This window comes from Sarcophilus harrisii, chromosome 2 (genome assembly GCF_902635505.1).
Source record: "Sarcophilus harrisii chromosome 2, mSarHar1.11, whole genome shotgun sequence".
Taxonomy (NCBI): domain Eukaryota; kingdom Metazoa; phylum Chordata; class Mammalia; order Dasyuromorphia; family Dasyuridae; genus Sarcophilus; species Sarcophilus harrisii.
In genome coordinates, this window is record NC_045427.1 from 351,271,217 (window position 1) to 351,293,374 (window position 22,158).

The following is a 22,158-nucleotide window of genomic DNA, read 5'->3' on the forward strand; positions in this document are numbered from 1 at the left end:
TTCAAGCAGCTGATTATAAATAAATTTTATATGTGAAGCAGGTGGCCAACACGGAGTGATTTTTAAATGAAAATACTGAAATACAGCTTGTTCTTGACTTTTTGTTAGGAAAGTCTTATATATAACTGCATTAAAATGTCTTGTAGGGGACTTCCTTTTTGCAACAGGCCCTTGCATGTAACTTTAGTTCAATAAGAGAGATTATAGTGCATTATACTTTCTGTCCATCCTCATAACCATAGCTTTACAGTCTCCACATAGCGTTAGATCTGTAAATAGTCCTGTTTAAAAAAAATTTTTTTTTTAGAAAAGATGAAATGTTATGAATGAAGAAATGGTATCTTTAAATTTAAAAGAATCTGCTAGAAAATAAGACGTGTATGATGCTTAGCCATTTGGTGAATTAATCTAAAATTAAAGGGGAAAACTGAGTAGTACATAAAAACCAGAATTAGGAAGCAGAACATCTTTTTTTAAATTTTTGGATCTGCCCTCTATAAAAATGAAATATCTTTCAATTTGTTAACAATTATTAATTGACTTCCTTTTCATTTCCATATTTTCTTCTGAATGTCATTTGTATTCCTAACTACATTTTTATTTATTTACATTTATATTTAACATTTTTATTACTTTATTAAATTAATTTCTTAAAAATTAATTTAAACCTGTAAGCCATGAGTCTATGAATTATAGTAATAGACCACAAGCTCTGGCAAGTTTTACCAAACTGAAAAACTTCATGGAAAGCCTATCGGTGAGCTGGCTATGTAACTGTAATTTTAAAACTAACATATATCTCTACTGTTTGTGACTGAACTCCTTGAAAAAGTCATATGTAATTGGTTTTTCCACTTTTTCTTCTCTCTTGCAAAAACCTTTTTCATTCTGCTTTCTAACCTCATCATTAAACTAAAATTGCTCTTGCCGTAGTTTCCAATGATATCTTACCAAGTTTAATGGCCTTTGCTCAGTCCTCATCCTTTTTGACCTCTCAGTAATCCTTAACACTATTTATTGTTCACTGTCTAGAAAAAAAATTCTGTCTTCTCTAGGCTTTTGTGACATTCCTTATTCTTGGTTTTTCTCCTATTTGTCTGTTCCTTGTCAGTCTTCTTTGCTAGATCTTTATTTAGGTCATGGCTATATTGGTATCCCCCAGTGGTCTGTCCTAAGTCCTGTTCTCCCATTTTTCTTGGTGATCTCACCTGCTCTTATCAGCTTAAAATCTATGTGGATGATTCAAGCTCTCTATATCTAGGCCTAGTGTCTCTTCTGAGCTTCAGTCTTACATTACCAGTTTTTCCTTGACACCTTGAACTAGATATTCTGTACACAGGATACTCATATCATATTCACATATCCAAACACGTGATTTTTTACCTCAAACCTTCCCCCTTTCCTAACTTCTTTATTATTATTGGGGTACAACCATTCTCCCAGTTATCTGAGCTTGAAACCGAAGTGTTATCCTAGGTTCCTTATTCTGTCAAAACCTATATCCATTCTATTGACAAGTTTTGTCATTTTTACCTTCACAACATCCCATATACATGGCTCTTTCTGTGTTTACACAATCTCTGCCACCCTGATATAGAACCCTCATCCTCTCATAGCTGGTTGGTCTACTTCTAGTGTCTCCTTACTGTAATCCATTTTCTACTCAGTTGCCAGATTTTCCTAAAATGAAGGCTTGACCATGTTTCCTCATTTTAGATTCTTTTTAGATATTCTTGCAGTAGCTCTTTATAAAACACTTTCCTTAGCTTTTGCTACCTTTCACAACCTGGCCTCTCCCTATTTTCCAGATTTCTTACTTTTTACTCCCCTCCACATATCTTAGCATCCAGTTTCACTGGCCTTCTTGCCATTCTTTGACTCCCCATCTCCTGACTCCATCCCTTTTCATTGTCTGTCTCCCTTCTCCTACCTTTGCTGCTAGGCTTCCCTCAGGACTCAGTTTAACTCCCATTTTCTGTTAGAGGCATTTTCTGGTTCTGCCCTCCTTCTAGTCCTTTTCATTTTCATTGTATATATTTTATATACAGAGTTAGCTTCATATCATACACTTCTTTAAAATGTAAGCTGCTTGAGGGCAGACACTGCTTTTGCATTTCTTTGTATTTCCAGCACTTAGAGTACTTGTTCTGTTAGACCTACTGAATTTGAAGATTCTGAATAACAGAATGCATTCACTGAACTATGCAGATATTTTTAATTAAATAATTTTATTATTTCTAAGATGGAACTTAGAGATGTTGAACGAAAAATAGCTCAACAAGCTGCCAAGTTACAAGGAGTAGATTTGGATCGAACTGTTCAACAAGTAAACCAAGAAAAGCAAGAAAAACAGCATAGATTGGACACTGGTAAGAGAAAATTCAATCTTCCTAAAATTATGACTTTTGTTATATAAAACATCTCTTTTAACCATTCATCTTTGTTGCCCGAACAGAAACTTCAGATTAATAATTATAAGTCAACTTCAACAGATAGTCATTAAACAAGTATTTATCTAATCCCTATTCTGTGCTAGATGTATGGCATACTGATATGAAAAATAACATCAGATTCTTCCTTATGTCATTCACATGAGTAATAAAAAGATATAAATCTGGACAAAGGGAAGAATGTCTAGAAAAAAATATTTTATTATACATATATATGTGTGTATGTGTATGTGTATATATACACATATAGAGAAATGAGAATAAATATATATATATATATATATATATATGAAAAGGAAGAGATTATTTTTAATTGAAACTGTCAAATCTTCAAAGAGGATATGATACCTAAGTTGAACCTTGAAGGAAGATAATAGATGAAGATAAGGAAATAGTATGTTCTAAGGATGTGAATGTTCTAGCAAATTTATGGAAAAGAAAAGAAAGCACAACAGCTGATAATCCTGTTTGGTGAAAATAGAGAATGCACATGAAGGGAAAAAGAGTAAAATACAGACTTACTTGGGTGATATGGTAGATTTGATTCCAGACTACAGCAATAATGTGAATATTACAATAAAGCAAGTCACTTTTTTTTTTTTCTTTTCCTAGTACACTTAAAAGTTATATTTAGGTGTCTTAAGAAGGTAAGAGAGGGAGGGAAAAAAAAATTTGGAACTCAAAATCTTACAAAAATTAGAAACTACCTTTATATATAATTGGAAAAATAAAACACTATTGAAATTTTTTTAAAGTTATGTTTATACTCTAGTTTTTTAAATGTATAATAATATTATGTCTAAAAAAAACCCCAATGTACATAGTTTAATTAATTAAAAAATACTTTATTTCTAAACAGTTCTAATCACATCTGAACCTTCAGTGAGTCCTAATCTTTGCTGGTGGGTTGTGCCTCAGCTGCTGACTGATCACAGTGAAGATTAGGTTGGCTATGGCCCTTTCTTAAAATAACACAATGAAATTTGCCCTTTGATTGATTTTTCCTTTTACTTGAATACTTAGAGGCCATTATAGGGTTATTAATTCATCTAATTTCAATTTCAAAAAAGAGAGATGGGGAATGGCTAGTTGATGGACCAGTCAAAACACATGCAACATTTTTCAAGTTTGCTGTTTTATATGAATATGGTTCATAGCACTCAAAACAGTTATAATAGCAGTATTAGAGATCATCCATGACAGATACTATAATAATAATGAAAAAGTTTAAAATATTGTGAGAATTACCAAAATGTGACACACAGTTACAATCTCAGCACATGCTTTTCAAAAAATGGCACCAATAGACTTGCTTAATGCAGGGTTGCCAAAACCCTTCAATTTGTTAAAAAAATAAAAATAAAAATTGCAGTATCTTTGAAGTATAATAAAATGAAAGGTAAATGAAATAAGGTATGCCTATTATTCTAGTTTTGTTTATTAGTTCAATAGTTTTCTTAGTTTCTAGTTCATTAATCTCTCTTTTGAGATCCAAATTTCTAATTTGGCATTTAATTGGGGGTTTTAACTTGTTCTTTTTCTAAAAACCTTTTTAGTTGCATGCCTAATTCATTGATCTCATCTTTCTCTATTTTATTTATGTATCTATTTAGAGATATAAAATTTCCCCTAAGAACTGCTTTGGCTGCATCCCATAGGTTTTGATGTGTTGTCTCATTATTGTCATTTTCTTGGATGAAATAATGGATTATTTTTCAGTGATTTGTTGTTTGACACACTTGTTCTTTAGAATTAGATTATTTAATTTCTAATTGCTTTTTAGTTTATCTGTCTCTGGCCCTTTATTGAATATAATTTTTTTGCATTGTTGTCTGAAAAGGAAGCAGTTGCTATTTCTGTCTTTTTGCATTTGATTGTGAGGTTTTTATGCCCTAACACATGGTCAATGTCCTGCCAAGAAAAAGTTGTATTCCTTTCTGTCCCTTTTCAATTTTTTCCAGAGGTTGATCATATCTAGGTTTTCTAGGATCTCTATTTTCTTTCTTGTTTATTTTGTGATTAGAATTGTTTGATTCTGAGAGGGGAAGGTTGAGGTCCCCCACTAGAATAGTTTTTCTGTCTATTCCTGTAACTGACTTAAAAATCTTCTCTAGGAATTTGCCTGCTCTACTACGTGGTGCATGCACATTTAGTATCGTTCCTACTTCATTATTTATGGTGCACTTTATCAAGATGTACTTTCCTTCCTTATCTCTTTTGATAAGATCTATTTTTGCTTTTGCTTTATCTGAGATCAGAATAGCTACCCCTGCTTTTTTTTTTTTTTTACTTCAGCTGAAGTATTAATAAATTCTGTTCCAGCCTTTTACCTTTATTCTGTATGTGTCTCTCTGTGTCAAGTGTGTTTCTTGTAAACAACATATTGTAAGTTTCTGTTTTAATCTACTCTGCTATTTGCTTCCATTTTATGGAAGAGTTCATCCTGTCTACTTTACCAGCTGTGTATTTCCCTCTATCCTATTTTCTCCCCTGTATATACTTTTATTCTCTTTCCATCCTGTCCTTAGTTGTTTGTTTTTTTTAAACCTACTCTACTCACTATCTTCTATCAACCTTTCTCTATTCTCTTACGCTTTTCCCAGTGTTTCTGTCCTCCCTTCCATCCTGTCCCTCCCTTTTCTTTTCCTCTTTCTCCTTCTACTTCTAACCTTATAAAAAACAACTGAATGATTGTTATTCCCTCTTAAAGCCCAAACTGATGAGATCAAGCTTCAGACAATGCTCATCTCTTTCCCTTCTTTCCCTCTACTGAAATAAGTCTTTTGTACCTCTTCATGTGAAGTAATTGTCCCATTATATCTCTCCTTTTCTCTTTTTCCAGTACAGACCTTTTTCTTTGATGCTATCACATCAGTCTATCTACAACCATATTCTCGCCCAAGTAATGTTTCCCCCCACTCCCCCTCCCCCTGCCTATTCCAGTGTCAGATACAGTTTGCAAGAGTTTCAGATCATTGTTTTCTTATCTAGAGATGTGAACAGTTAACCTTTAAATGTATATAGTTTCCTCTGTTTACTTTCTATGGTTCTCTTGAGTCCTGTGTTTATAGATTAAATTTCCTTTTTAGTCCTGTTTTTTTCCAGTAGAAATGATTGAAAGTATCTTATTTCATCGAAGATCCATTGCCTCCCCGAAAGATGATGCTGAGTCTTGCTGAATGGTTAATTCTTGGTTGTAACCCCAGGTTAAATTCGCCCCTTTTTTGGTCATGGCCTTCAGGTAGGCTGATAATTTTTAAATTGTCTCTTCCGGATCTATTTTCCAGGTTGGATGTTTTGCCAATGAAGTATTTCACATTTTCTTCCATTTTTTTTTTCATTCTTTTTAGTTTGTTAGATTGATTCTTGCTGTCTCACAAAGTCATAGTTTCCATTTGTCTTGTTCTAGTTTTTAATGTGTGATTTTCTTCAGTTATCTTTTGTATCTCTTTTTTCCATTTGGTTTATTCTACTTTTTAAAGAGTTGTTTTTTTTTCAGGCAATTTTTTCCTTCCTTTTCCAAACTGTTGACTCTTTCATGCATACCTCTCATTTCTTTTCTTATTTTTCTTCTAACTCTCTCATTTGCCTTTTGAAGTCTTTTATGACCATTTCCAAGAAGCCTTTTCAGGCTTGAGCCCAATTTATCTCACTCTTTGAGATTTCTTGTGTGGATATTCTGTCTTCATTTGAGTTGGTATTTTGGTCTTTCCTGTCACCATAGTAACTTTCTATGATCAAGGTTTCTTTTCTGTTTCTTGGTCATTTTCTTCCTTTTGATATTTCCTTTTTTTTTCTTTTTTTTAACTTTTAAGGTGAGGCTGTGTTCTTGGGGTAAAGAGGACACTATCCCAAGCTTCCTGTGCAACTCTGAGCCTTGGATTTGTTTGCAGGAGGTAGCTAGCTTTCCCTGCTCTGTTCAGGAAACAGCCTGGTTTCCCAGAGTTTGCCTTCTGAGCTGGGACTGGAGACTGCCCCCATGCTGTGCTCCACTGAGTCAGGACTAAGGGTCTTAGTTGCTGATTTGCTGTGATTAAGACCCTCTCACTGGCTTTCCCAGAGTCTGTCTGACCTGGGCTGAACACCCTTTTCACCCTTTCTTGAAGCTTATTCAATTTATCTTGAGCTTGAGAAGAGTTTCATTCTGTCAGATTCTGTTCAGAGACTTGGTTTCATGTGGTATTCAAGGGAAATTGGGAGAACTCGAACAGCTTCCTGCCTTTACTCCGCCATCTTGGCTCCACTGGAACTATGCCTGTCATTCTAGAAAAGCACCTTAGAGCTAGCATGTGAAAAGCCTTAATTGCTAGGCTAAGATGTTTATATTTAATAAAATGTACATGACATAAAATAATAAGGACCTACAGTGCACACAGCACACTGGGAGAGAAATGTTGATGTAGTTACTAGATTTTCTCTGATGGATTGAGGGGAGTGTTTCTTACAGTAGTATGTAGATCACAGTTCATCCATGCCTTCTCAACCTAGATGACTCTTCCTTATAGTCTCTCATAAATCTTTAATAGATGGAGTGCTAAATGGTCTAGGTGCTCTCTTGACATGACACAACTAGCAATATTCAGATTGTCTATCCCTCACTTTGGCTGCATGACAAACTTTATTGTTGTTCAGTCATTCAGTCATTGACTCCTCGTAACCATAACAAACCAGACCCTTCCATTCTACATTATCTCTGGAATTCTGTCCAAGCTCATGTTTGCTGCATCCATAACAGTTCCCATCTTTTCCTCTGCTGTTCTCTTCTCCTTTTGCTTTCAATCTTTTCTGTGACAAGTTTATCTTCCCCTGTTTGCATCTTGACAGCTAGACTCTCAGATATTTTATATGTTCTGTCATTTTTTAAATTAAATTTTTTTTATGTCTTGTTTCTTACATCATCAGAGGTCTCACCCTAATGTCCTTCCTCTTCCTTCTCCCAAAGATCTATCTCATGTGACAAATATTATGTTTGCTTGTTTGTTTTGCAAGAGGGAGAAAAATCAGCAAAATCTATTGTTACATTGAAAAAAGGCCCAAATCATGTGTAATATGTAACATTTATGGACTTATTACCTCCATGAAGGCATGGGTCAAAATTGTCTCATATATTTCTTCATCTACGTCAATCTGAATCTTTATAGTTTTGTTATATTTTTAGTTTTTTGGTGTGTGATGGTTCTATTTCTTGTGATGGAATTATTGTGCATGTTGTCTCTTGCTTACTTTACTCTGCAAATATTTATATAAATCTTTCCATGCTTTTCTATCTATATTCATCTTAGATCTACATAATTTCTTATTGTATAGTACTACTCCTTTACATTTATTTACCACAGTTTATTTAGCCATCCCCCAGACAATGGGCATCTACTTTGTTTCCAATTCTTTGTTTTCACACACACACACACACACACACACACACACTCACACTCACACTCACACACACACACACACACACACTCACACTCACACACACACACATACACCACACAAAATTGACATGTTTAGGAACTTTATTTTTATTGATGCAATCTTTGTGTTACAAGCTCACGAATGATATCTCTGCTTCAAATTATATGAATATCTTATTCACTTTATTTTTGTAATTCCAAATCACTTTCCAAAATAGTTGTGCCATTTCACAGCTTCACCAACAATGTATTAGGGAGCTTATCAATCCTTCCAACATTTAATAGTGGTTTTGTTGTTGTTGTTATTTTGCTAATTTGCAGATATGAGGTGAAATCTCAGTTGTTTTGATTTACAATTCTCTTATTATTAGTGATTTGGAGCATTCTTTCTTGTGAATACTATTAAACTCTTCTTTTGAGAACTGTTTGTTCATATTCTGTAACTATTTTTCTTTTGGGGAATGGCTCAGTTGTTATTTTGACTATTTTGAATGGACTTTCTTTTCTCAATTCTCAAAGAATTGTATTTTGAAAGGAATATTTTCCTGTTAGTATCATTGGTAATATATAAAAAGATCAATAATTTTGTGGATTTATTTTGTATCTTACTCCACAGTTAACCTTAACATATTTCCTATCTTTTCCAAATATCTTCTAAATTAAAACCTATTTTTTCTCATAGTCCTGAGTCTGTGCCTTAAATAGTAATACTGAATGGCAATGGGAAGGATGGAGAACTAGGCAGGTCCATTGATCTTCATGCCTTTAGATTGAGTGACAGGGATAATTTTTGGAAAGAGCTGTCTCTCTTGTTTACTGATTAGTGCTTATAGAATTATCATTGGATGACTTCTTTCTCTCTTAATTGGTGTGGGCTCAGCTATCCTATTTTTCCTGAAGGTAGTCAATTGTATCATTTTCAGACATATTAAAATTGGATATGATGATTTGTATAAAGAGAGTAGTCTTGAAATTAATAGGGAAATATTTAGGGGAAACATAACGAGTTCTGTATCAGATATTTTGAGTTCAGAAAGTGGGATATCTTATTTGAAGTATCTAATAGGCAGTTGGTGATATGGGACTGAAGCTTATGAAAAAGATTGGGGTTGGATATGAGAAAGATTAGGAATGGTAATTGAACCCCTAATATCTGGTCATATCACCAAACAAGATATTGTAGGGGGAGAAGAAAAGAGTCATCAAGGACAAAGTCTTGGGGTACAGTTCACAGTTAGAAAAGTGACATAGATGACTAGCCAACAAAGCAGCTAAAACAAAGTGGTGAGGCAGGCTGGAAGAGAACCAAGAGGGAATCCTTTAAGTATTTCTATTCCTAGCACATAAGAGGCCTGGCAGTTGGTGTTTAATGAATGTTTATTGACTGACTGACAGTGTCACAAAAATCCAGGGAGAAGACTATCCAGGAAGAGAGAGTGGTAAACATTTTTACATGTTGCTTTCCCATTTTTAAAAAGTGGGAAAATCCTGATAGATTGAGGACAGGGTTTGGTTAAACAAGAGTTTTGTGTATGAGAGAGACCTAGATGTATTTATAGGCAGCAAAAAATGAGCCAATATATAGGGAGAGCTTGGCTATAGAGAGAGATAGGGGTTGTAGGGATTCTCTACCTGAGGGGGGGAGGAAAGGGGACAGGATTTAGGATATAAGTAGGAGGATTAGTTGTAAGGAGAAAGGTTCTCTGAGACTAGAGTAAAAAAAGAGAGAAAAGAGTCAACAGGTTCATCTTTGACTTGTCACTCATCTTCATCCCATAGATTCAAATGATTATCAAGTCTTGCATCTACCTCCATATCAGTCCCCTCATAAAATCACCTGGACTGTTGCAGTCCATCCTCTCTGTGACTGCCAAAGTGATATTACTAGTCACAATTCTTCCCTGCCCAGTAAACTCCACTGGTTCCTTTTGAGGATCTTTAGGATCAAATAAAAATTCTTCTTTTTGGCACATAAAGTCCTTTACAAACTGATTCAACCTCCAGTTTCCAAACTTATTCTCCTTTTCATATACTGGGTGGAGTAGACAGACCAGCTTTCTTGATGTTCCTTGTACATAACTGGAATGCACTCACTCTTCTCATCATGTGTACATGATATGTCTAACAATAATAATAATAGCTTACTTATATAGTGCCTGCTATGCTCAGGTTCTTCACAAATAGGATTTCGTTTGATCCTTGCCCTGTGAGGGAGGTGCTCTTTTACAATCAAGGAAACTGAGACAAGCAGATAATTGCCTTGCCCAGGGACACTGAATTTGAATTCATGTCTCCCTGACTCCAGGCCCATTACTTCTCCACTATGCCATGAACTATTCCTGATAAAAATGTAAGTTCCTGGAGGATAGGGGACTGTCATATTTTTGGTTTTGTATCCCTAATATTTAGTACATATTAATTGCTTAATAAATTGATAAATTAATATGTAGTCTGATGAGGCCTTTTGCTGGAAATGGACTTCTAATAGTCTGTAAATACAGTGATTTACAATGGTAAATATTGAGTGATAGAATATTTTCATTTTTGATGAAATGTTTTCATTGTAGTTTCCAGTAAAATTGAGTTGAATCGTAAGCTTATACAGGACCAGCAAGAACAAATCCAACATCTAAAAAGTACAGTAAATGAACTTAAATCAGAAAAACTTCAGATATCTAGTAATCTGCAACGCCGACAGCAGCTGGAGGAACAGACAGTAGAATTGTCTACAGAAGTTCAGTCCTTACATCGAGAAATAAAAGTAAGAATATGTAAATTGGCATATAATGTATGTAAAAACACTTTGGAAACTAACAAGGGATTGTTATTGTTTCATTTTTCCATGTTTTACTAAACCCCTCAGTTAACAAAATTACTTAAAGGGAAACATAATAAATGTCTTTCAATATTAGAAGACCTATTATGTGGAAGGAGGTATGAATATATTTTGGCTTGAGAGAGCAGGAATAGGATCAATGTCTCTGAGTTGAGAGGCAAATTTCAGCTCAATATGTAGAATCACTTCCAAACAATTAAATTGTCAAAAATGGAATCAATTTGTTATTAGAGTTATTTATTTATTTAATAGCCTTTTATTTACAGGTTATACATATGGGTAACTTTACAGCATTAACAATTGCCAAACCTCTTGTTCCAATTTTCCCCCTCCTTCCCCCGACCCCCTCCCCAAGATGGCAGGATGACCAGTAGATGTTAAATATATTAAAATATAAATTAGATACACAATAAGTATACATGACCAAACTGTTATTTTGCTGTACAAAAAGAATCAGACTCTGAAATATTGTACAATTAGCCTGTGAAGGAAATCCAAAATGCAGGCAGGCAAAAATATAGGGATTGGGAATTCAATGTAATGGTTCTTAGTCATCTCCCAGAGTTCTTTCGCTGGGCGTAGCTGGTTCAGTTCATTACTGCTCCATTGGAACTGATTTGGTTGATCTCATTGCTGAGGATGGCCAGGTCCATCAGAATTGGTCATCATATAGTATTGTTGTTGAAGTATATAATGATCTCTGAGAGTTATTTATTTAAGTAAAGACTTACTTAAATAAAGTAAAGGCTTAACTGACTACCATTCAGAGACAGAATAGGGTTGGATAAGATTAGGGGTCCTTAATTATTTTTATGTTGTGAACCCTTTTGCAGTCTAGTGAAGCTATTGGTCCCCTTCTCAGAATGACTTTTTAAAAAAAAATTATTTTATTTTATTTTATTATTATAGCTTTCATTTACAAGATTTTGTTTAATTTACAAAATTACCCAAGATGCATGGGTAGTTTTTCAGCATTGACAATTACAAAACCTTTTGTTCCAATTTTTCCCTCTCCTTCCCTTCCCTCCCTCCCCCAGATGGCAGGTTGACTAATACATGTTAAATATGTTAAAGCATATGTTTAATACTACATATCTATATACATGTCCATACAGTTATTTTGCTGTACAAAAAGAATTGGACTTTGAAATAGTGTACAATTAGCCTGTGAAGGAAATCAAAACTGGAGGCAGACAAAAATAGAGGGATTGGGAATTCTATGTAATGGTTCATACTCATTTCCCAGAGTTCTTTTGCTGGGTGTAGCTGGTTCAATTCATCACTGCTCTATTGGAACTGATTTGTTTCATCTCATTGTTGAAGAGGGCCGCGTCCATCAGAATTGATCATCATATAGTATTGTTATTGAAGTATATAATGATCTCCTGGTCCTGCTCATTTCACTCAGCAAGAATGCCGGTTTTTAAATGTGTATAACAAATACATAGAACTGCAAAAAAGAAAGCCATTTACATTACAATACCTTACCAAAATATTTTTACAAAAGCATCATGCATCTTAGATTAAGAAACTTAACACTAAGGTTGTTTCTAACTCTTAAGCTTCTGGGATTATGTTACAACTTGAAAGATGAAACCATTTTAATTAAACTTTTAGATTTATTGTCAGAGTTATTTGTTATATTCATTAAGACCTGATGAATGTATAACTGAATGTCTTTATAAGTTCTGCATGTAAATTCACAAACAGTAAAGAATAACACCTCACCTACAAACTTCTGTGCCTATAAAATCTATGTTAAAATAGTCCTGAGAATCATCTCAGAGTCATTGCATTATAAAGATCATGGAATAATAAAATATCACTCTTCCTTAATATGTATGCAATTTTACTTTATTTTTTAGGATTCAAAAGAGCAGTTGTATCCTTTGGAAGCCACTCTGGGAAAATTACAGCAAGAAAAAGAAGAATTAATTAAAAAAAAGAATACAAGTATCAGTGCAGTACAGGAAAAAGTACGACTTCACTTAGAAAGATAAGATGTTTTTCATGAAATTGCTTTTTACTTCAGAATGCTTTTGAACAGTTTTCTCCTCTTTCAGATGAATGTTGAACTAGGTGATCTTTGAAGTGCTTTCAGTACTTAACATTTTGTGATGCTAATAGTTATATTTGGGTTATTATTGTCTTGGGGGTCCTATATTCTCTAAGTCCTTCTCTTGTGGCTCTAGATTCTTAAAAAAGACTATTGCAGCAAAATAGTTTCTGATGGATTTAACTCATCAAGCTGTAGAAGATTTGTGCATGAATCTGAAAACAAGTCAAAAATATGTTGTTTAAGAATCAGCATTGCTAAAAAGGTTAAGGAATACTAGATTTATTAAGATAATGGATCTTTCAGTGTATCACAAAGTAGTCTTTTTTATTTAGATTCTCTAATGAATCTCTGATCTTTCTGATTCAGTTCCCTCCATTGATACAGATGGCAACACATCTTGCCTGCCTATCCTATATGGTTTTTTTCTGTATTCTCCCAAAAGTTTGTCTTAGGGGATCTACCCCATTTGCTGGTGACCTAAAAGATTTACATTCAAAAGAGCCTATAAAACTTCTAGTGAGAAAATACCTGATTTAACTAGAAATGGAGAAAGATGTTTGATGAAGACAGTATCAAGTTAAGATATGAGCTTGTTCATAAAATCTTATTAAAAAGGAGATTGTATAATTTTGAGCTGCATTGTCCCCAAAAGCAGAGAAAAATTGAAGTTGACATTTAAAAAAATGTTCATGTAAGTTGATCAAAGTTATAATGATAGATTTAATCATTATCTGATAATTGCATTTTATTAGATCGTGCAATTTATAGAAATATGAAATGCTAAGAGTTGACCACTGGTGGGATTCTTCCATTTTGTGAAGTGAGGAGTTGGAGAGTAGTGGCATTACCACTGCAAAATAACACAGCAAGTTGAAACTTATCTTCTAGTCTTGGCTTGGCCACACTTCAGTACTCTGTATACCTAGACATGCTATTAAGCATTTCGTAAAAAAATAAAGCTTTTTTTTTTTTTGGCTGAGGCATTTGAGGTTAAGTGACATCTGAAACCTCATTTGAACTCGGGTCCTCCTGACTTCAGGGCTGTGCCACCTAGCTGCCCTGAAACCTTTATTTATTTATTTATTTTTAATAGTTTGTAAATAACTGTATGTAATAGGTTTAAACTAATGAATTAATATCTTTCCACAGTTAAATGATATCAAAGAGAAGGTTAAAAACATTTCTAGTTACATGAAGGACATTGAAAACTATATTCAAGATGGAAAAGACAATTACAAAATGGTAATAATCTAAAGCCTAAAAATAAATAATTTAAGCTTATTAATTTTTCATGTAGTTAACAAATTTGTCCCTTTTTTGGTAGCAAAACGAAGCTGAACTGAATAAAGTAATAAGTCAGCTAAATGAATGTGAAAAACAAAAAGACAAGATAAGTAAAGAAATGGGAACAATGAGACAAGACATTGATATGCAAAAGGTAGGTATTTTTGGTCGCCTGTGGCTTAATGATAAGGCATATGCCATGTGATCTAAATGATGGGAAGGTTAGAACTAGCTCTCTACATTAAATATGCTATTAAAAGTTATTATAAAGTAAATATTTCTTTATGTTTAAATCATTATTCTGTTAATATTTATTTACAGTTAATTTTTTCCCCAGGAACAAAATGTTGATCTCTGAGATACAGCTTCATAGATCTAGAAATGGAAGGGATTCTAGAATCTATTTAATCTATCCCCCTCATTTTACAGGTGAAGAAACTGTGACCAAAGGAAGTTAAGTGACTTTCTAAAACTGCACAGATAGTATCAAAGCCAGGACTTGAACCTAACTCCAGTACCATTAGTCTCTTGCAACTGCTGTTTTTACTCTGAATTGATTGTTTTATCATGTTTTAATGCTTCATTTGGCTAATTAGTTGATAAAAACCATCTTATCCTTTGGCAATGCTTCCACAAATAAGTGTATCTGTGAAAGCTGTCCTAGTAAGCTTATTCACACCTTCCTTGGGTAAAGGCTCAGGAATTTTTAATGACTGAATAAAATGTCAAGTTTACAATGGATCCATGCTATAATTTTTAAATACTCAAAAATGTATCTTATATGAATTTGCAAAAATCAAGTCAACTGCATAACAAAGTGCTTAATTATGATAGGTTTCAATGAAAGGCATAAATATTTGCAACTTTTGAAAAAATTTCCACCCTAAATAGGAAACTCAATGAGATTTGCAAAACATTACCTTTTTAAAATTGTTCATTAAATCATATGAAATTAGGTAGAATGTTGGTACAGTTGGACAATAACTAGAACCATCAAATCTTGGAACTGGAAAAAACCTTAGAAAACTTTAGAAAAATCTAGGGACTTTAAATCTCATTTCAAACAGTAGACAAGTGACCCTGGATGAGTTATTCAACTTCTGTTTTCACAATTGTAGAGATTGTTTCACTTTTTGAGAAAGTCAATGCCTGGGCAGAAAGATTAATAAAAGAAAGAGACACCTGAAGTAAAAACTTTGAAGAAAGCTAATTATTTTAAGGGGCAGAGATGAAGAAGGCATTTCAGGCATGGAAGACAATCTTACAAAGACACAGAGTTAAAAGATGGAAAGTGAATTTTTGGGAAAAATTAGTAGCACAGTTGGTAAATATAAGATGAAATTTAGTATACAGATGAGTTTAGCTCTTTAGGGTATTTATGTAGAGATGATAACTGAACCATTAAGAGCTGAAGAGGTCACCAAGAGAGTAAGTATAAAGAGAGAATGGTCTCCAAACATAGTCTTGTTACTTAGCTCCTTTAGTGGATTGAAGATAGTAGATGATCTAGCAAACGGAGAAAACTAAGAGGAAGCAGGATCACAGAAACCAAAGAAGTTACCACCAGGAAAGGATTGCTTGACTATAGAAACTACAAACAAATCAAGTAGAATGAGGACTGAGAACATCTGTTTAGCTTTTGATGTGTTAATTAGCAGTTAAAATTCATAAATAACTTGGGAGAAAGCAATTTCAACAGCAGAGTGGAGTAGGAAGCCAGATTATAAAATGCTGACATGAGGACATAGAAGCAGCAAATGAAAACAACTCTTTAGAAGATTGGCTAGGAAAGGGAAAAGTTATAAAGGATGATAGCTTAAAGTAAGACTGGGAATTTTTGTAGATAGCAAGTTAGAATAATAAGAGAAATAATAAGAGATTAGTAATAAGAAAGGAATTGATTGAGACAAGGTTCCTAGAAGAGATGAAAGAAGATGAGTTCAGGGACCCAAGTGGAGGAATTGACATTGGCAAGGAGAATGGTCACCTTTTTCTTGCATAAGACTAAATATCACCGTCAGATGAAAATGTTTGCATGGAAACGTGGGATGATTTCCCATAAAGCTAGAGGAACATATTAGCTTTGAATATTATTATTCTAAAAAAAGTCATAGAATTTAAGTTGACAATTGTTCCCTTGTTTTCCTACAGTTTTTATATGGGTGAAACCTTTCTTTTAGGGGAAATATAAAACATTTTGCTTATTGACTTATTGACTAAGGAGAAACAGAAGAATCTGTTTTAAAAGGATATGTAATATAAAACACGGGAAAAGGAATGGAAAAATATATTCATAAAACACACATCATTTATATGGCATTTAACTAGAAAGCAAGGCAACAATTATATTTGGGTACTATTATTAGTACTATTACTATGCTCTTAGATAGGAATTTTTTTTTTTTTTTTTTTTTGTTCCTTTCTTAGTCTTTCCCTCCAAGCACCCAGAGACAAAAAAAAAAATTTCATAGAGAAGCAGGAGAATTTACAAGTATGGAAAGGGCACTTTGTTTAGGAATTGATAAGATATATAGGGGTAAGGGAGAATAAAGAGTCAAGTACAGCAGTGAGATCACAGATCTGAGAAACTGAATCTAGTGGTATTTTCAGCAGAAATAGGCAAGTTTAGAAGAAGCTAGATTTGTAGGAAAGATTGACTTCCATTTTGGATGTAATGAGCTTTAGATATCTGTGAAGTATCTTTTTTTGAAAAGTCCAGAAGGCAATTGATGAAGTGAGACTGAAGCTCAGGAGAGACTGAGACTGTGTATGTAGATTTGGGATTAACCCAACGAGAGTTGATGAGATCACCATGTGACAGAGAAGAATAGGGCTCTGAACAAACCTTTGACAGAGACCCATCATTGGTAGTTATTAATTTGGTGAAGATTTAGCAAAATACACTGGAAAAAAGTGTTCAGATAAGTAGAAAGAGTCCTAGGAGAGAACAATTTCGTGATAACCCAGAGAAGAGAGAATCCAGGAGAAATTGACTGTGGTTCCCATACACTTGTGAAATGTTGACAGAACGAGATCCCATAACCTTGTGTGGCCATCTTGTGGTTGTTTAGAGTATTGCTACTAAGGAATTGTAAAAACCTCTTGTATTTTCACTGCCATGTGTTCAACAAATGCTTATTTGTTGAATGGCTAGATTAAAGTAACTCAAAGATCATAGGTTCCTTATCGTTGGGATATTGTCAGATTTAGTTTCTTAGGATCACTGGTTTAGAACTGGAAAGAACATTTGAAGTCCTTGAATCTAACTCTCTCATTTTATAAATGATGACCTTAAGGCCCAGAGACTTGTTTATGGTCTCCTTAGGTAACAGAATTGGGATTTGAGCCAAGCGCCTCTGTCTGGGTTCCATTTACCATTCTGTTATTGTATGTGATATGGTTCAAGTAAAGGGAAAAATAGTATTTCCCTTTTAGAAATGCCCTGATCAGTGGACCATGTACCATGTACAGCCTTACTTAGTGTCTGTTTCTTTAGGTGCAGGAAAGGTGGCTACAAGATAACCTTACTCTGAGGAAGAGAAACGAGGAACTGAAAGAAGTTGAAGAAGAAAGAAAGCAGCACTTAAAGGAGATGGGACAAATGCAGGTGTTACAGCTGAAAAAGTAGGTGCTTTTAAAAATTTATTCTTTAATTTGTTTAAAAATATTTTTTAGTGAAGGAGAAGTCAGAGCACTTAGACTATAATTTTGATTCAGTTTAAAAGGACTATATAACTCTAAAAACTCTTGAGATGATATTGTTTTTAAAAAAAAAAAAAAACCCATGGGAGAAATTTCTGGGAAGATCTAAGAATGGCCACAAGCTGAGGAGTTGCCTTCCCCAGCCTTTTACTTAAGGTATACTGCCAAAAAATAGAAGCAAAGAAAAGGCCATGAAGGAGCTGAGTTTATTGGTGAGAGCTTCAAATAGAAAAGATTCCTGCCAACTGACAAAGAACATTAGAATGGTGGAGCAATAAATTCTCAACAAAAACAGCAAGCTAGCTTTAAAGTATATTTTAAAGAAAATTTTAAATAAATTAGGATTTAAAAAGGCATTATTAATTTTAAAAGTTAAAATATTACATTGAATTAAACAGACATTTAATCAAGAGTCATATATTATGGTGTAAGAGAGAAGCAGTGTGGGACAGTGATCAGCCTTGAGTCAGACAGCCTAAATTCAAGGCCAGGCTTGGACTCTGACCATATGAACATAGACAAATTACTAATTTTTCAGTGTTGCATAGTTCGTCCCCCCACCCCCCCTATTTTCCCCATCCCAGTCAATCCTCTAAAATTATGTATTACAGACGAGCTGTAGATCTGTAAGTAGTAAGTAGGCACTACTTACTAAAGAGAAAGAGAAAAATGAAACTTTCTTGCCCTCAAGGCAGTTATATTCATTCTACCAAGGAGATATGAGCTACATTTACAAGGAAGTGACCCCCCCAATATCTGAGGCATCAAAAAAGACCTTTTAAGAAGAGGTGGTGGTTGAGTTGAAACTGGAAGAAAACTAAGGATTGAAAAGCAGATATCTAAGAGTTTATTAGTGCATTTATGAAGTGGGCCAGGGACTGTTAGCTTCAAGGAGGCATCTGTTATCACACAGTTATCAATTGTTTGGAACCAAGATTCCTATTTAGAACCTCTGACTCCAAGTCCAGAACCCCTTCCACTCTATCATGATGCTTTTCTAAGTCAGGTCAGATTATCCCAATAACATTTGTGGATATAACTGGAAAGAGAATAACAAAAGAGGATGACTTTTAGCATTTCCATTGCGGCTTGTCTTAGACTCAGTGCTCCTTTGTAAGGAAATTGGCAGTAACACTTTAGAAGATAAAATCAGAAGTGGCTGGACCTGAACAAAGTATAAAATATTTATACTGAAATGATACAGTTTTTAAAGCATTCCTGGCTTGATTTTAAAGGAGAGAAAATTTCCTCCAAAATAGAAAAAATTTGTGAACAGTACTCTTGAAGGGAAGAAAAAAGCTGGAAGAAGACAGCAGCAACTATTAACTCATGCTCATTTCTCTAAAATTTCATGAAAATGGTTAGATGCATGGATTGAGGGTAACAGTAGACTTTGTAAATGATGTTTTTATAATAGCATCTTCACAGCCATCTGCCTGACAGAGAGATGTAGAGAATAAAGGTTATGCTGTATTTGATTACTCAAAAAAAAAAAGTGCTTTTCACTTTACTTGAATAGAAAATCGCTTATAAAGGTTCTTCTCAAACACATTGTATCTTCCATCTATACATTTATATCATACGAGATTCCATGATTAAATTCAGCCATAGAGTGACTGTTCATTAATTTATTGAATCAACAAAGGATTCTTTCTCATAGCAAGGTTTTCCATAAACTTCTGTTCTTGAATAGCATTGTACTAACTACTTTATGCTCAGGAATGTTATTGGACCTCTTCACAGAGATCCATAGTTACTTGAAAGAGATCAGCCTAAACATTCCCACTTCAAAAAAATGAAAAGTATATATTACCCAGGTTTTGCTGTGTAATTGAACAAATAGCTCACTGAGTTGTCTGTTAGTATGTAGCACTTGAGTAGGTACCAAAAATCATATAGCACCAGGTCTGTAATTTTTTTTAAGCTCCTACAACTCATTTGAGAAATCATGCAGTAATCTTAGTTTTTCCTCTGCCACAAAAGCATCATTATGTTAATGCTCTAGTCTTCTGAATCATGAACACTGATCTGAAGAACTGAAATTATGAGTAGCCCAGGGGGAATATGAAAGACAGGTAAGTGGTAGGTACAAGTGAGCCACAAAATATTTCCAAAAGAAAGTGGACCACTTGTTTAGCAAGAACAAGTGATAGAAAGCCCATGTGCCACATCATTAGCCACAAAATATTAAGAACTAGAGGAGCACCACCAGTATTTTGGATAGGTTCCAAGATAATTTATGGGAAAATATTGACATAAATAACAGGATGGGAAAACCTGGATAGACTGTGCCAATGGAGGGAATACCCACATTAATAAATTCTCAGATCTATTTAATTAATTAATTAATCAATATTTATATTTATAGATTTTATTTCCGAACAAAATACTCATAGTCAAATGAATTTTTCATTTCATTGATTTCCATAGCTTAGTACATGCCTTAGTCACTCGCTATATGCCACTTAATATTTTATGAAGTGCTATATATACACATTGTTATGTATGTATGTAAGTAAAATACATGTTACCTCACAGTGACTCAGTGGGCTAAATATTATTCCCACTTTAGAGATAATGAAAATTTAAGAGAGAGATTGTCATTTATTAACTTTTAGTAAGTGGTTCTCACTTTCACTTTTCCATCTATAAAATGGGTTGTTATGAGGATTTTATAAGATTATGTATGTATCACTTATTCTTTTTTTTTTTTAATAAAAGTATTTTATTTTTTCAAATATATGCATAGTTAGTTTTCAGTATTCACTTTTTTTTTTGAGTTGGTTACTTGACTTGTTTTATTTATTTTTATAATACTAACTTTATTTTTCAAAATATATGCAAAAATAGTTTTCAACATTCACCCTTGCAAAACCTTGTATGTCAAATTTTTCTCCTTGTCCCCTTCCCCAAGACAGCAAGCAATCTGATATAGGTTAAACATGTGCAGTTCTTCTACACATATTTTCACATTTGTCTTGCTGTGCAAAAAAGTCAAATCAAAAGGGAAAAAAATCACGAGAAAGAAAAAGCAAAAAACCCACCACACCAAAAAGGTGAAAATACTATGTTTTAATCCATATTCAGTCTCCATAGTTCTCTCTGGATGCAGATGGCCCTTTGCATCCCAACTCTATTGCCTTGAATTGTACTGTTGAGAAGAGCCAAGTTCATCACAGTTGATCATCACAGATGATTTTGTTGTGGTATACAATGTTCTGCTTCTGCTCACTTCATTTACCATCAGTGCATGTAAGTCTTTCCAGGCTTTTCTGAAATCAGCCTGCTGATCATTTTTTATAGAACAATAATATTTCATTATTTGCATGTACCATAACTTATTCAGCCATTCTCCAACTGACGGGCATTCATTCAGTTTCCAGTTTCTTACCACTACAAAAAGGTATGCCACAAACATTTTTGCACATGTGGATCCTTTTGCCTCTTTTTTGATCTCTTTGGGTATCCTTTATTTTTTACCCTTGTTACATGACTAACCCTTCTCCTTTTCCTGTCATACACATCTTGAATGAGACATTTTATGCCACTTCTTGCTGATAAATTGTTTATAGTAATGCTGTAACTTATTTATGCCTACTCTATATCTTTTGTTTTTTAAAATTTTATTAGTTTTAAACTTAAATACAAAAAGACCAAAAATAATTTACGTATATATAGCACAACACAAAAAGAAGATTCAATATGAAACCATAAATGTCCATTTTACACTGTTTACTTTTTTTTAAAAAAAAGTATGTAATAAATACCATATGTAGTTTCCAAAACTGTCCTGCTTTTCTTTGCTTTCTTCTGAGTTTTCTTTTGTTTTCTGCCATGCCCTTTTTTCTTTCTTCCTATCCCACCTCACACTAGAGGACACCATTGCACATAGATACCAAACTATGCATACTACACTACTTTTCTAAAGGTGGATAACTTCATAATTTGAGTATTTACAATACTCAAAATGACTTAGTTGTTCACAGGTATTTTAAAAACAATATGACTTATTGCATACAGGCAGCATTTTTGGTTCTACTTATATTTTTCTTCATTATTTCATGCAAGTCTTTCCATGTTTTTCCAAAACCAACCAGCTCATCAATTCTTCCAGCATAAGAGTATTTCATTACAATCATATACCAAACTTACGTAGCCATTCCCTGATTGATGGGCATCCCCGCGATTTCCAATTCTTTGTTATCATGAAGAGAACTACTATAAATATTTTAGAATATTTTCCTTTTTTCCATGATCATCATTTGAAACAGACCTAACAGTAGCATTGCTGGGCGAAAGAGTTTTATAACTCTTGAGGCATAATTCCATATTGCTTTTCAAAATTAATAGATCAGCTTAAAGTTCTACCAATAGTGAATTAATATCCTAATTTTTCTTTGTGCCTTCCAGAATTTG

General features: G+C 33.8%; 1 protein-coding gene across 2 annotated transcripts in view; it reads left to right on the forward strand.

The window, feature by feature from the left end:
* The window catches only part of RAD50 (RAD50 double strand break repair protein), an 82,962-nt gene that overhangs the window by 36,526 nt on the left and 24,278 nt on the right, over positions 1-22,158 (forward strand). For both annotated transcript variants that reach the window (XM_012549910.3, XM_003756482.3), the window contains exons 16-21: positions 2,243-2,369; positions 10,429-10,622; positions 12,563-12,673; positions 13,906-13,998; positions 14,081-14,194; positions 17,537-17,664. In XM_012549910.3, the coding sequence (XP_012405364.1) occupies positions 2,243-2,369; positions 10,429-10,622; positions 12,563-12,673; positions 13,906-13,998; positions 14,081-14,194; positions 17,537-17,664 (767 nt within the window). The remainder of the gene's footprint in view (positions 1-2,242; positions 2,370-10,428; positions 10,623-12,562; positions 12,674-13,905; positions 13,999-14,080; positions 14,195-17,536; positions 17,665-22,158) is intronic.